The sequence below is a fragment of the Pleurodeles waltl genome, chromosome 12 (genome assembly GCF_031143425.1).
Source record: "Pleurodeles waltl isolate 20211129_DDA chromosome 12, aPleWal1.hap1.20221129, whole genome shotgun sequence".
Classification (NCBI taxonomy): domain Eukaryota; kingdom Metazoa; phylum Chordata; class Amphibia; order Caudata; family Salamandridae; genus Pleurodeles; species Pleurodeles waltl.
In genome coordinates, this window is record NC_090451.1 from 84,527,073 (window position 1) to 84,541,355 (window position 14,283).

Below are 14,283 nucleotides of genomic sequence, written 5' to 3' on the forward strand. Positions count from 1 at the left end.
TGTAAATATGAGCCCTTCCCAACCTCCTCCCCAGGATGACCCATAAAATGAATGCAGATGCAGTAGAGCATCCTGTGTTGTGGGTGTCTAAAGGGAATGCACAAGTGTAGCTGTCACCTAGCCCAGGTCAGACGTGTATTGGAGATATGTTGTAGGCACACATGGCAATGATGGCAGAGAAATGCCCACTTTCTAAAAGTGCAAAAAGAACAAGTGATGGACGGAATGCTGAACAATGTCAAACATTCAACCCCAGTACAGAGATCTGGGCCTAAATCAATCGTTTTTTTGCTGCCCATGCTATTCCAGTTTGGACCCAGGCGTATGCAAATTAGTCTTGACCCTGATCCCCATGGTAACAGTACAGCCGGAACTGCCAGGCCATGTCTTCCCTGGACTAGAAACAAGCCTCCTGGGACCGGTTTCGGGGTTTCACCCCTCATCAGCCAGGCTAGCTTGAATCCAGTGGCATGGGAAGCACGAGACCCACGTCTGGGCATACCCTTCCCACTTAGGGCGACAAATGCAAGTGAAGCAGGGAATGAACTAGAAGGACAGTTATGCATTTTTTTTTTTGTTGCTCCAACAAAAGTATTTTATAAATTACTATGCCTAGCCCTGCACCTGGTTGACTTCATCCCAGTCTAAAGTTAAGTGTAACACAAAAATACAGTCATATAAAAGGCCTCAGCAGAGAACTTACATCTAAGTGTGCACTGGAGTAACGCTTGAGGAATATCAGAACAAAAGCCCTCTTGAATGACTCATTGAAGTAACCAGGATTGTTACGGATGTCCAAAAGAGATGTAAAACATCAGTTCCAATGAGAGAGAGCCTGTATTCCTAAATGCAGAATTTATATCACATGAATGAGACTGTGGCAAAGTGAGTTAGAGCAAAGCATGGAACTCACAGCAAATTGGTAAAACTGTGCTGGGGGATGTAAATCTAACATTCTGTGACTCTAGGTGTATTCCAAAAAATGAAACAACACACCCATGCAGTCCAAGGAGAGAGATTTGCAACCACTGAAAGAGACTGTGCGCTAAGATCAGAAACTTCCATCCAGGGAGAGAAGCTGTGGAGCAACATGTGGGACTCACATCTATGCAACCATGATCTTGAACAATGTCACTGTATGCATCAGGACCAACCAAACGCTGATCTAATTAAGAAAAGAGTTGAAGAGGCACCTCTTTCAAGAACACTACATCACAAAGCATTAACAGTCCACAACACAGCACACCTTTCCTCTCATTGGTTGACTTAATGCTTGTATCTGAACCTGTGTAGAGCTGTGCAGACTTTTGACTAGGCGAGTGTTATAGAAATACCACTCACGTACATCTTGTGAGTGAAACAGTGTTCTATTCGACATGCCGCATTAAAGTTGTGAGCCTATGTTACAGTTTACATAATAACAATGACTATGAAAGTGCACCAAGAAATGAGCCTCTAGAACTGTGAGAGGGACTTTCCCGCCAAGAGATGAGCCTTATAAATAATTAGTTAGACTGTGCTCCAAGAGCTGAGGCTTACTCTCATTGGCTATTCTCCAGAACTTTAAACCACACAAAAATGAATGAGTATACACCAAAGCTTGAGTCACACCCAACTGGCGAGACTGTGCTGTGATGTAGAAAGCTCACTTGAGGAAAAAGTCTGCTCTCCTACAGTTGAATATAACAAAGTGAGACTGTGCCCCAAAAAGTGAGACTCACAAGTAATGAGTGACACTGTCCAGCAAAGTGAGATAGTTAACACCAAATTAGGCTGTCCTTGGTCTACTCTATTTCTGTCTCTGACAACCCAGGGGTGGGGGTGGTGGGTGGGGGGTGTGGGGGTGGGTGTGGGTGTGTGTGTGTGTGTGTGTGTGTGTGTCTTTTCGTTCCCTACCATCGGTCCACGAGCCATTCACCAGATTTCTTCAAGGAAATCCACAAAAGGTACTCTGACATATAATTAATTTAATTGAGCATTTAATATTAATGAACTCTTATTCATTTAGTCAGAGGTCAAACTGAACATCTAGAACAGATATGCCTTAGTAGTTTTTACCTATGGTGGATGTCCTGGTCTCTCCAGACACACTAACTTTCATTAGGATAAAAGAATAGGCATTAGTCTGCATTGGGCTAGACTAGCCTAGGACATTTGATGCTACTTTTTCATTGCTTCCATATTTGTCTTTTGTCACAGAAACAGGCCAATGACTTGGTGAACACGCTAATTAAGTGTACGCCACACTACATCCGCTGCATCAAGCCCAATGAGACAAAACGACCAAAAGACTGGGAGGAGAGTAGGTAAGCATGGAGAAGATCACTATTCTAACACTTCAACAGATTTAAAAGAAACTAGAAAGACCACCCTCAGTAACAAAAATCTCCAAAAGCCCATGTGTCCTTTCTGAGGGCTCATGCATTACTGCAATGTGTACTTGTACTCCTTTGGAATAAAGTTAGGAGACAGTTCAGGGCGCAACAGAGTCTGGATTAGTGGTACTCTATAAGGAAGGGACACAAGTACAGCCATAGCAGACTGACATGTGAATCTGATAATTGTTGTTAAGTTTAGAGTCATTTAGAGGAGGGCGCTAATGGGCATCTGTAAACAATTGCTGTATGGCCCGTCATCCAGCTTCACAAACTACCTGTCTCAATTAGGGGCTGGGGGATTGAAAGTTTCCTGACAACAGAAACCCTCACTACCGAGCATCTGCTGGTGTGCATGGGCTCGGAAGGCTGCTCTATTTATGACAAGACTTCAGATGCCGCGCCTACCAGTTGTTTCAGTCCGGGCCTACCTGAATATGAATAAATGCTGAAATGTCCACCATGCACTGGTAGAAACCTTCAAGCCTGTCAGCTACATTGATTTTTTTTAATATCCCAAATAAAGATTTCTTGCTTTGGGGGTCTGTTTTTGAAAAGCCAGGTCGATGGATTTGTCTACATGTGGCAGATAGGCCATAGAGTAACTGCCCATGCAGGCTGGCATCCATTTAATCAAACTCCAGGTATGGGAACAGAAGTGGTAGATGCCATTCTAACGCCAGTTCTCCACTATGAAACAATCTACCTAGCGAGTGACCTTGGAAACTGTGTCTTAAAGGCTAACAGGCATACTGTATGATTTGCTAATGCTCAGGGATACTGACCCAGCGGATAGGAAGTTTGTGAGCTAGACAAGAACCTGATACTTGCTAGTGAGTGACATTACAACAGTGAAATGTGTCGGAGTCCGTGAAGTCCACATGAAAGCCAGGAGTTGAAATGACAGCCATACCTCTGTGATGAATACAGCTAGATGAATACCATAAGTTGTGGGGTGATGCATTATATAGAGAACACGTGTATGTATGCACTGAAGCTTTCTAAAGCATGTGAGGATGACATTAATTGTTTCTGTTCTACAGAGTCAAACATCAAGTAGAGTACTTAGGCCTGAAGGAGAACATCCGTGTCCGGAGAGCTGGGTTTGCCTACAGGAGGGTCTTTCATAAGTTTTTACAAAGGTACGTGGATGGTCAGAGCTTTAGAAAAAGAAGAGGATGGTCGTGTGTTTTCTTCTAGACACAATACTAAGCATTAGACAATGCTGTCACGTACTGGATTCAAGCTCATATCACTCAGTGTGCTGGATAAGGAACAAGGTGATACTGACGTAAAATTGACATCACATTGCCAAGTTCAAGTAGATTCTGAATGAATTCAACGAGAAGACCAGGATTCTGCCTCATTGGTCTCATCCTTAGGATAAGGAAATCAGAGAACAAAAAGAGACAAGAGAATTTATTCCTGCAAGTAGGCCAATTACTGCACCATTAGATTTTGTATGGTAGCCAACATATAGGGCACTGTCAGCATGATCCAAAAAAGGTCTGCGGAAATCAGAGTCCTTCATGCCTACAAGTTAAGTGTGTATCTCTCGTGTGGACCTTGACCAGTCTTTCACATCTTTTCAGTATGAGTGGCAAGATCTTTTAGAAAGATAGACATTTGGACCCCAAATACTGGGATATTTGCTTGCAGGAGTAGCTGACAAATTATTTGCCAGCATTGAGATATTAGTGCACCAGCACAAATTCACCCACTTGTCCAAGAGCATTACTATAAATAGACATGGTTCTAAACAACAACCTGGTATATTTACCAGAAGGCTGTGAAGGGTGGAGAATGGCATTAAAAGTTGCAAACTTAGGCGAACACTGAAGATGCTACAAAGATTTTTTCCATGCCTAAGCAATGACTATTCCAGCCTAAACAACGGCAAACGTAGAGGATGATGTACACAATATTGGGAACCCTAATAAAATGCAGCTTTTACCATATATACGCAGATCCCTAATTAAAATCACATAATGATATAAAAATAATTATTAAAATCATCTAGGACTTAGAATAGTATCTGCTCTTTTAGTTTGCTAGCTTTCAGTGTTGCAAGGCAACATTTTATATTTTCAGCTCCCAGAAAGAAAGGACGTATGGACAGTCACCAATGCATCCTCTATTAATTCTGAATCTGCATTTACACTTTGTGTAAGGTTCTTCACTGACTGGACTATGGAGTTAGAGTCTCAAGGCTAGATTCTGTTTTACAGGTGAGCCTTGGCTGTATGTTGACTAAGGACATCAATTTTTGCATAGGTAAAAAACACTTTTGTTTTGTGATTTAGTAATGCATTTACACGCAAAGACCAATAATCTTGCGCCTTGTCTCTCCGATTTAGTTCAAAGAATCTTTCTAAATCTGAGATATACTCTCAAAGACATTAACCTTTGGAGGCCTTTATTTTAACCAGTAAGGTGGTAGCTTCCTTCCAAAGCTGTGCATCACAATGCCTCATCATCCAATAATGCATCCAATCCCATGGATGTGCCACTGTCATCTAGGCAACCTTGGCTTTTTTAGATTTGGGGGTGGTACCTATTACTTGGTTCAATATAACCTGGTGGAGAAAGAAGATGGAGGTGGGGAAGGGGTGTGGGAGTGCGGGGGGGCTAAGCAGAGACGTAACCTGGCCCAGGTTGATATTGCCCTGAAGCAACTTAAGGTAAGTGCGAGTGAGCCCACTGCCCACATTTTTCAAAGGTTCCGTCTTCAGCTATAAATAATTTAAGTGTTCAGGTTCCGCGTCCGTGCTGTGCAGGCATACTGATTGTCATATGATTTCCTTGCAAATTAAAGGAAAATGATTTTATTTGTTATTATGACACCCTCAAACCACGTTAATGACAGCATGTAACGTGTAACAGACAGATATTACTTGTTCTCTCAGATGTGGTGTCAAAATGATTTGGACTATTTTATTGAAATGTTGCCTGGCCAAAGATTCAGCCTAATGCACTATTCTCTCCCAGGTACGCAATCCTGACCCCAGAATCCTGGCCCAAATGGAGTGGTGATGAACGTCAGGGTGTGCAGCACTTGCTGAGGTCCGTAAACATGGATGCAGACCAGTTCCAGATGGGAAGAAGCAAGGTGTTTGTGAAAAACCCAGAATCGGTAGGTTTTCTTGCCCATTCAGAAGGGAGCAAAAGGTCGCCAAAGCCTAGAACAGCCTTCCTTTGCACCTCATGAACGCCGCTTTGCTCTGGGAATTCAGAAAAGGACAGATGACATGGTTGTTCGAATGAACAGAGTAACGTGAAGCAGCTAGTAACTCCAGCGCCAGGAGACCCTCATGGGAGACTTGTCACACTTTATAAATCCTGGTTCATTGATTGAGTGTTGGTATAACAGAAGAGAAAATGAGCATAGTTGGGAAAGAGGGATGGAAATGGTGAGCCATTGAGGGGGTGCATCTGAAGGAACAGTTTATTACCTGTAACTCGAGTTCTTTCGTAGGGGACTTTCCATGCTAAGTCATAAGCACTCAAAAGTCCCATGTGCAGGGATCCTGGAGCACTTTTTCACAATATATCTTCTTAAGTGTAGATGTTTGCTTTTCTTCAGGGAGGCCTGCAGAGTCACTTAAGACATGAACATATTATGCAGCCTACAGGAACAGGCTACAATGGCCCAATTACTCATCTAGTGCTTAGAAAAGGGGCCAGGAGATTATATATGTATATTATTTCATGTTGTTTTTGTAAAAACAGCACAAATGTCTTTCACAAACCCTTTTTCATGGTAGAGTAGAAAGATGAAGTAAGGCAGGGCAGTATAGCCCCATAGGCTGCCATTATATGAGTTAAAATAGAGGCTGTACCTATAAGAACCAGGAGACCACCAGTATAACATCATGCGCAGCAGGTGACAGTTGTTTCAGTTCTTTTTGAGGGAACTTGTGTTATTAGACTACTGGTGGATCTCTGCCTTTTCCACTGTGGAAGAGGGAGCATTGCTTATGACTTATCTTAGAAATTCCTAAATGTGATTTGAGTCACAGGTAAGAAACTGTTCCTTCTCTCAAAGGGGATGTCCATGTATAGTCATAAGCACTGAGTAGAATAGCAAGCCCATCCCTATGGAGCGCAGAGGAGGAAACATAAGATGAACTGGACAATTTAAGCGCATAGGTTTCTGAGGGAAGCCTGCCCTACTTGAGCATCTGCTCTAGCGTCAGAATCTAGGCAGTAGTGCTTAGTGAATGTGTGAACCGACTTCCAGGTTGCTGCTTTGCAAATCTCTGGAATAGGAATATTGTGCAGCAAATCAGTGGTAGCTTCTTTTCCTCTAGTAGAGTGTGCTTTTGGTCTAGCATAGAGTGTTTTGTTAGCCTTTTGATAGCACAGTAAAATACATGAGACTATCCATCTCAAAATGGATTACTTAGAGGTGGCTAAGCACGTCCAGAGGGGACCATAGTTGATAAACAATTGGTCCAACTTGTGGATATCCCGTGTCTTGTCAAGATAGAATTTAATTTCTCGTCTTACATCCAGGGGATGGAAGGTTCTTTCAGCTGGAGTAGAGGGATTCTGATTTTTTTTTTACAAAGAGATTGTTTGGTTGACATGGAAGTCCGAAACCACCTTAGGAAGGAATTTCGGGCGAGTCCTCATTACTACTTTGTTAGAAAGGAATACAGTGTTTGGTTCATGCAAACAGAGTGCCTGGGTCTCACTAACCCTGTGGGCAGATGTGATCGCCACAAGGAAAGTGGTTTTCCAAGACAGGTTTTGGAGATGACTTGTGTATGGGTTTGAATGGTTCCTGCATAAGGCGTTAAAGGACTATATTGAGCTCACAGGGAGGGGAAGGGCACCTAATAGGAAGAAAAACATTTTTCAAGCCCTCTAGGAAATCCTTGATAACTGGGATTCTGAAAAAAGAGGTTTGTGAAGGACATTTTCTTTAGGTAGTAAGAGCTACTTTGTAAACCTTTATAGAAGAGAATTGCAAGCCACATTGTGCCAAATGGAGCCAGTATGGAAGAAGGACATCTTCCTGGCAAGTGATAGGGTCCTCGTTCTTAGATGAACACCATATGCAAAATCTCTTCCATTTGAAATCATATGCGGAGCATGTGGAAGGCTGCTTCACCTCTCTGAGGATCTCCATGCAGTCTTGCGGCAGATTTAAATGTCCATATTGCACTAGCTCAGGAGCTATGCTGCCAAACTCAAAGAGGAGTGATTGGAGTGCACCATCTGGCCTCTGAATTTTGTCAGTAGATCTGGTCTGCATGGCAGCATTAGATGTGGATGGATGGACCGTTGAAGGAGGTCTGTAAATCACCATTGACGTGGCCAGTCCAGAGCTCTGAGAATCATCTTGGCTCTCAGGTGGGACAGCTGGATGAGGGCTGCCGGGACTAGGGAAATCGGTGGAAAAGCGTAGAGAAATCTGCCAGACCAGCTGATCCATAGGGCATTCCCCAGTGTCTCTGGCTGGAAGAACCTTGTTGTGAAGCTTTGGCATTTGCTGTTTTGTGCAGAGGCAAACAAGTCAATGACTGAAGTTCCACGCTGTTGAAAGATGTCTTGAACGATGTCGTCATTTAAGACCCATTCGTGATTTTCTTGAAGGAGTCTGTTGAGAGAATTGGCGCAAGTGTTTTGCACCCCCGGAAGGTGAGGCGAAGTGATTGAGAGGTCTCTGGCTGGAAGCCATTTCCAAATTGTTTGAGCTTCATAAGACAAGAGCCTGAACGTCGTTCCTCCCAGTTTGTTGAGGTAACACATGGTTGTTGTATTGTCTGTCTGAACAAGCAGAGATTTGGAGGTGAATGATGAATGAAACACCTTCAGCGCCAGATGGACTGCATGCAGTTCTAGGAGATTGATGTAATATGTTGGTTCTCTCTGTGACCACTTGGGTTCCCCATCCTAGTAGAAAGGCATCCGTGACTATGGTGTGAGGAGGAATCTCCTGATGGAATGGTTTACCTCAAAGGAGATTGGTTGGGGAGCACCACCATTTCTAGGACAGCTTTGCGTGATGGGATAGCTGAATCCTGTTATCCCAGTTGCTGGTCAGTTGATCCCACTTGTCCTCGAGGCATTCCTGTAGAGGTCTCATGTGAAGATGGGCATTCGGTGTGGAAAATATGCAGAAGGCCATCAAGCCAAGGAGAGAGGATACTAATCTCACTGTTAGATAGGAGGTTTTCATGAAACCTGGAGATGCCTGGAGGACTGATAAGCGTATCTCCTTCGAAGGACACACGCTTGTTTGGAGGGTGTTGATGGAGGTCCCCAGATAATGTATTAGTTGTACTAAGACCGAGGTTGACTTTGAATGGTTGACATGGAGGCCCAGGCGTTGTAGGAGCTCGCAAGTCCAGTTGTAGTGATGGTAAGCTTCTTGATATATGAAAGCTTTAATCAGCCAATCTTCTAGATATGTGTACATGAATACATTGTTTTTTTCATAGATTGGCAGCAACTACCGCCATGCATTTAGAGAATGTCCTGGATGCTGATTTAAAGCCAAATGGAAGCACTTGGTACTGATAATAGTTGTGCCCCACAACAAACCTCCAGAACTTTCAATGCTTTCTGGCTACTGTTATATGAAAGTATGCGTCTTGAAACTGATGGAGCAAAGTCAATCCCCTTGGTGTAGTTGAGGGTAAATCTGGTGTAATGCCAGCATCTGGAACTTTTCTCGCCGAATCCACTTGTTGGCGGTTTTTGAGGTCAAGCATTAGTCTGAATTTCTTCATGTCTTTCTTTTTTTAAAAGAAAATATCTGGAATATATTCCTGTTCCTTGTTAGTGAGGAGGAACGGGCTCCACCACATGCTTCTGTAAGAGGATGTCTACCTCTGTTTGTAATTGTGGAAGTTGGAATCTGGATGGTTTGGGAGGAATGGACGGTGGAGGACTGGTAAACCTGAGACAGTATCCACTGCAAGCAGTATTCAGGAACCAAGCATCTTGTGGGATGTTTTGCCACTCTTCCAGAGAATGTTGGATGTTTCCCCCACCAGAGTGGGTAACGGAAGAAGGGGAAGAAATGATTCAGGGTTTTGATGCTGGTTGTTTGTCTCCCTGATTAGCTCGCTGACTTGATCTTCCTCTAGTCTGCTTTCTTTCATAGGGCTGGTAGGAACGTTGGTACTTTTGGAAGTGTATACCGGGTTACTGGCAACCTTGATACTAATGAGGGGTTTGAACCCTCTGTGAAGATAAACAGCATTGAAATGGCCTGAAAGACTTTCTTGGCTCTTTAGATTTTTCTAAGCCAATGGCTTTTAGTGTCTCCATCTCTGCCTTCATCCTCGCTATCTCATCATCAGTATGAGTGCCAAAGAGAGTGGTACCAAAAAACAGTAAATGTAAGATTCTCTGTTGCGATTCTGGTTTAAGAGAAGAAAGAAGAAGCCAAGAATGTCATTGTAGAGATATGCTGTGGCAGTATTTGTCTGTCACCAGTAGAGAGGAATCTGCTGCTGCGCTAATGACTTGATTGGAAACCATTAGGCCTTCTGTGGGAATTTAATTGAAGTCCTCTCTCTTGTCTATAGAGATATGCGTGACAAATTGTTGGAGTGATTCCTAGAGGGCTCTGTCGTATCTGACTAATAAGGTAGGGGTGCATGCACCCTTCATTGTGGTGGCTGCAGTACTGCAGACCTTCCGACCCACAGAGTCTAGTTTGTGACTCTCTTTGTCCGGTGGAACAATGAAAGTAGGAGTAGTGGCATGTTGATTCCGTGCAGCCACTATAATAACCAAGTCTGGCAGTGGGTCTGTACAGAGGAAGGCCGGGTCCTGGTCTGGTGGACAGTACTTCTTCCGAAGTCTTGATGGAGCTGAATTGGCTGATGATGGGGTTAAAAAGAGGTCCATCACAGATTCTAAGAGCCCTGGCACTAGAGGTAGCAAAGGATGTGAACTGTCCTATGTTGCAGGCTCTCAAAGATGACCGAGACCCTGCAACATAGGGCTGATGTTGTAGGTGCTGGAGTGGACATCGGAATGTTTAATTTGTTAGCAGCCCTGACCAGAATTTCTTGAACAGCAGAAATGTTGTCCACCACTGAAATGCATAGAGGTGGGGAGTCTGAAAGGATCTTGTAGAAGGTCAGTGTACTTGTAGAGGAACTTCAATTAATGTACCTGGATCGAGACCTTACTGAATAGTGTCAATGGGAGGATTGTCTTGAACTGCGCGGATGACGTCCTGAGTAGTGATATAATTGATGACGAGAACGGAAGCGAGATCAGGGTCCTGATGCAGAAGGTAGCGGTGCTAATGGTGGTGAAGCAGGCGTCTCAAGCCTTGGTGCTGTAGGTGGTGGAGGCATAATAGGCTGTGGAGGAGGACGCAGAGATGGCAATGTCGGAGGATCTGCTAGTGCATCCTGTGACGGGGAATAGGTGCCAGAATACTCGGAGTCTGGTGAACCGTAGAACTGTCTCCTTTTTTAGCACGCTTCCTGAAGCCGGACGAAATACTTCAACATCGACCGTTCTCACTCCCTCGATGTTGATCTACTCCTTGATGGCGCACAACTTCGATGCCTTGACATCTGAGTCTGCCTTGACGGTGACAGACTGTCTCGAAATCCATCTTGACCTCGCCATCGATCAACAGTGATTTTTCCAAGTTGATAAGGATCTCAACTGCGAGGTGACTTTGGGCTCCTCAATATCGAACGATGTCTGTGGGCCGACGTTGTTGCCATCAACGTCAGTACCCGCTGTCTTGACGTTGATCTGCGGTGCGTCCTCGACATCGACCATGGCTAAAAGGCTAACAGGTCAACGATGTACTTTTTCTTGACGTCAATGTTCTCGACGTTGACTGGGACCGACCGCGTATTTCAGTCCTTTTCTGTCTGAGACGACCTCCAGAGACAGATGATAGAGCCCTAGTAAAGGACTGACCCTCCCCTTGCCCTGAGGTCTCTCCTGCAGATTGCGTCTTCTACTTTCGTCATCCTTCTGCACCCTAAAGGCGATCTTCTTCGTGTCGCGAAGGGTGCATCTTAAAAAGTTGTTGCTGTAGGAGGCTGGCTCAGTATATGGCGCTCTGTACTGAGTCCAGGCAACCCTCAGTGATAGCGTAGGTGGCTCTAGATCACTAGAATTCTCATAGGGGTAGCTGTAGAGAGCAGGTAAGGCTTATCCAGGAGGGTGTAAAGCGTTTGCAAATACAACATAGGTCAGTCAGTGATGTACACACAGGAAAGAATCACACCAGTGTTAGAAAAATATGTTATATTTATTATAACACACACTCTAGAACTAACTTTGGTATATCTCCTAACTGGAGATATGGGCATACAAATCACTCCCAACCCACGCTACCACCCAAGGACCCGTAGGGCTGAGGAAGCACTAAAACACCAAAGGTAAATATATAGGGTTCCCCAGGCTCCCGTGCGCAGAGAAATAATCTTGGGTCAGTGTCTATAGACTAACACAGGGACGTCGTGGTTGGAGTTTTTGCGTTTTAGGGCCCTTTCCAGAGGACCCAGAGGAAACCCATTGGGACAAGGGAGGCTGGATAGTGTCCCCACTCCTGGATACCCAGGTCACTGGAGTACCTACACCAGGGAGCCCAGGTGCATGGGGTGAAGTTGTGTCGGACCCTCCTGCTGAAGTCAGTGGGAACCTCGGTTGTCAAGCTCCGGTCGTGACCCTTGGATCAGGCCGGTGGAACCCATGCATGGATTCCGGAAAAGGAGGACCTAAGGAAAGCGGAGACAGTCCAGACCGCCCAGATGTGCCCAGGCAGTGCAGGAGACCAAAGCCGACCCTTCTTGGAGATGCTTTCCTGTAGGAAGGTGTACAAAGAAGTGCAGCTGGAGAGTCCAGGCGAAGGAGGAATATCTTAGGAGTAGTCCACGAGCTGTCCCATGCTGGTTGTTCAATTGCAGAAGGGTCACCACCACCAAGCCTTTGCAGAATTTGCAGGATATTCAGGGACCAGCAAGGTCCAGGTGACCCAACCTTGGCAGGAAGGTCAGGTCCAGCCCTCAGTACACAGAGGAGCCAGCAGGAATTGATGGAGACCCCAGCAAGACACTCTGGCAGCAGGCACAGGGAGTCCCAGGGAGGCCTCAACAGCAAAGGGAGATACCCACGTCGCAGGAGTTCGAGAGGACATCGTTCTTGGAGCTGGAGAGTGCTGGAGGCCGAGGCTTCTTGGAGCTAGGAGGTCTTAGGACTGAAGAGCCAAAAAGCCTTGGCAACGGCAAGCAGACGTGGTGCACAGGGGTTCCAGCCAAACAGCTCCAGCAAAGGACCGCAGACTTCCCAGTTGCAAGGAAGATAGGTCAGACCTTTGGAGAGCCACAGAACCACCACCTATGTTGTAGAGCCTTGAAGAATCTGTGGGACAGCAGCATCCACAAGCCGGTCGTTGAGGTACCTGCAGATGCAGGGGAGTGACTCCTTCACTCCAAGGGAGATTCCTTCTTGCTTTCCTAAGTGCACACATTTCCCAGTGACTCTGGAGGATGCACGGCCACAGGGTTGCAGAAGTCTTTGCAGAACCTGGAAACAAAGTTGCAATAGGAGCCCTCCTATTGGCTACAGTCTTGATTTTGGTTCCATCAATGAACAGCAGTGATTCCGGTGTCAAGGGTGCGGAAGTGACTTGCAGATGAGACTTGCAGAAGTCTTGCAAACGAATCTCGGGTACCACCCTCAGGGGAGCCTTAAGTAACTCAGGAAGGGGGTTGGACACTTACCACAGTGACCCACCAATCGGGGGGTCATGGACGTCAACAAGCTGGACTAACCAGTCAGGTGCTCCAGGGGGCCTCTGCTCATCTTATTTTGAAGATGGCAGAATCAAGTGGCCACCTGACAGAGCTGTGTTCACCTTCCTAGGGGAGGAGCTGGACAGGGGGCTGGCTGGTCACTTCCCTGTCCTTTGTGTGGTTTCACACCAGAGCAGGAACCAGGAGTTCCTGCCCTGGTACAAACTGTTTTATGCAAGGAGGGCACCAAATTTGCCCTTTAAAGCAGTTTGGTGGCACTCAGAGGCACTCCACCCCACCCCAGAGATTCCTATTTATAAAGAAGAGGTGGTCGCACCTCTATCTTACAGGAAATCCTTTGTTCTGCCTTCCCCTGCCTGAGTTAGGCTCAGCAGCATGAGGGCAGAACAGTGTCTGGGGGCAGCAGCAGTACAGGCTAGCATGGGGACCCTGCAAGGCTTTACAAGCAGACTGGAGGATGCACTAGGGAACCCTCAGAGTACATGGTATCATGCAACAAGCACTGGAATCGGTGTAGTTGCATGATTCCAACATGTTTGATACCAAACATGTCTGTGTTCAGTTAAGCCATTACATAGCTGGACAACTCGTGTTTAGCAGTGTCCACTACCACTCCCTAAAGATGGCTTCCACGCACTTACAAAGCCCAGGAAATGGAGTTTGGGGTTTGTAGGGGCACCTCTGCTCTTCCAAAGGTGCCCTCACTCTCAAAACCATTCTCCTTGCATTTGAGCTGAATGGCCTACCTTAGGGGTGACTTACAAGGTGAGAGTGCAGTGACCATGACATAAGGCAAACCTTATATCTGGAGTGAAAGGTGCATGCACCATTTCACGCAGGCTGCAATGGCACAGTTTGTATGGGCCCTCATGGGTGGCACAATACAAGCTACAGCCCATGGGGGACCCATGATGTACCAATGCCCTGGGTACCTAAGTACCATATACTAGGGACTAACATGAGTGCACCCATATACAAATTGAAGGGAGTAAAAGTTACCATACAATTACATTTAGGGGAGAGAGCACTGACACTGATGTCCTTGTTAGCAGGATCCCAGTGTACTACAGTCCGAACATACTAACACCAGGCAAAAAGTGGTGGTAACTATGCCCGAAAGGTGCTACTTTCCTACACCTGCAAATAAGGCAAAT

At 45.6% G+C, this 14,283-nt stretch overlaps 1 protein-coding gene across 1 annotated transcript in view; it reads left to right on the plus strand.

Annotated features, from left to right (window-relative positions):
• MYO1F (myosin IF) overlaps positions 1 to 14,283 on the plus strand; it is a 235,806-nt gene that overhangs the window by 165,034 nt on the left and 56,489 nt on the right. Inside the window, exons 17-19 of the mRNA XM_069217167.1 lie at positions 2,200 to 2,306; positions 3,419 to 3,517; positions 5,364 to 5,508. Of these exons, the coding sequence (XP_069073268.1) occupies positions 2,200 to 2,306; positions 3,419 to 3,517; positions 5,364 to 5,508 (351 nt within the window). The remainder of the gene's footprint in view (positions 1 to 2,199; positions 2,307 to 3,418; positions 3,518 to 5,363; positions 5,509 to 14,283) is intronic.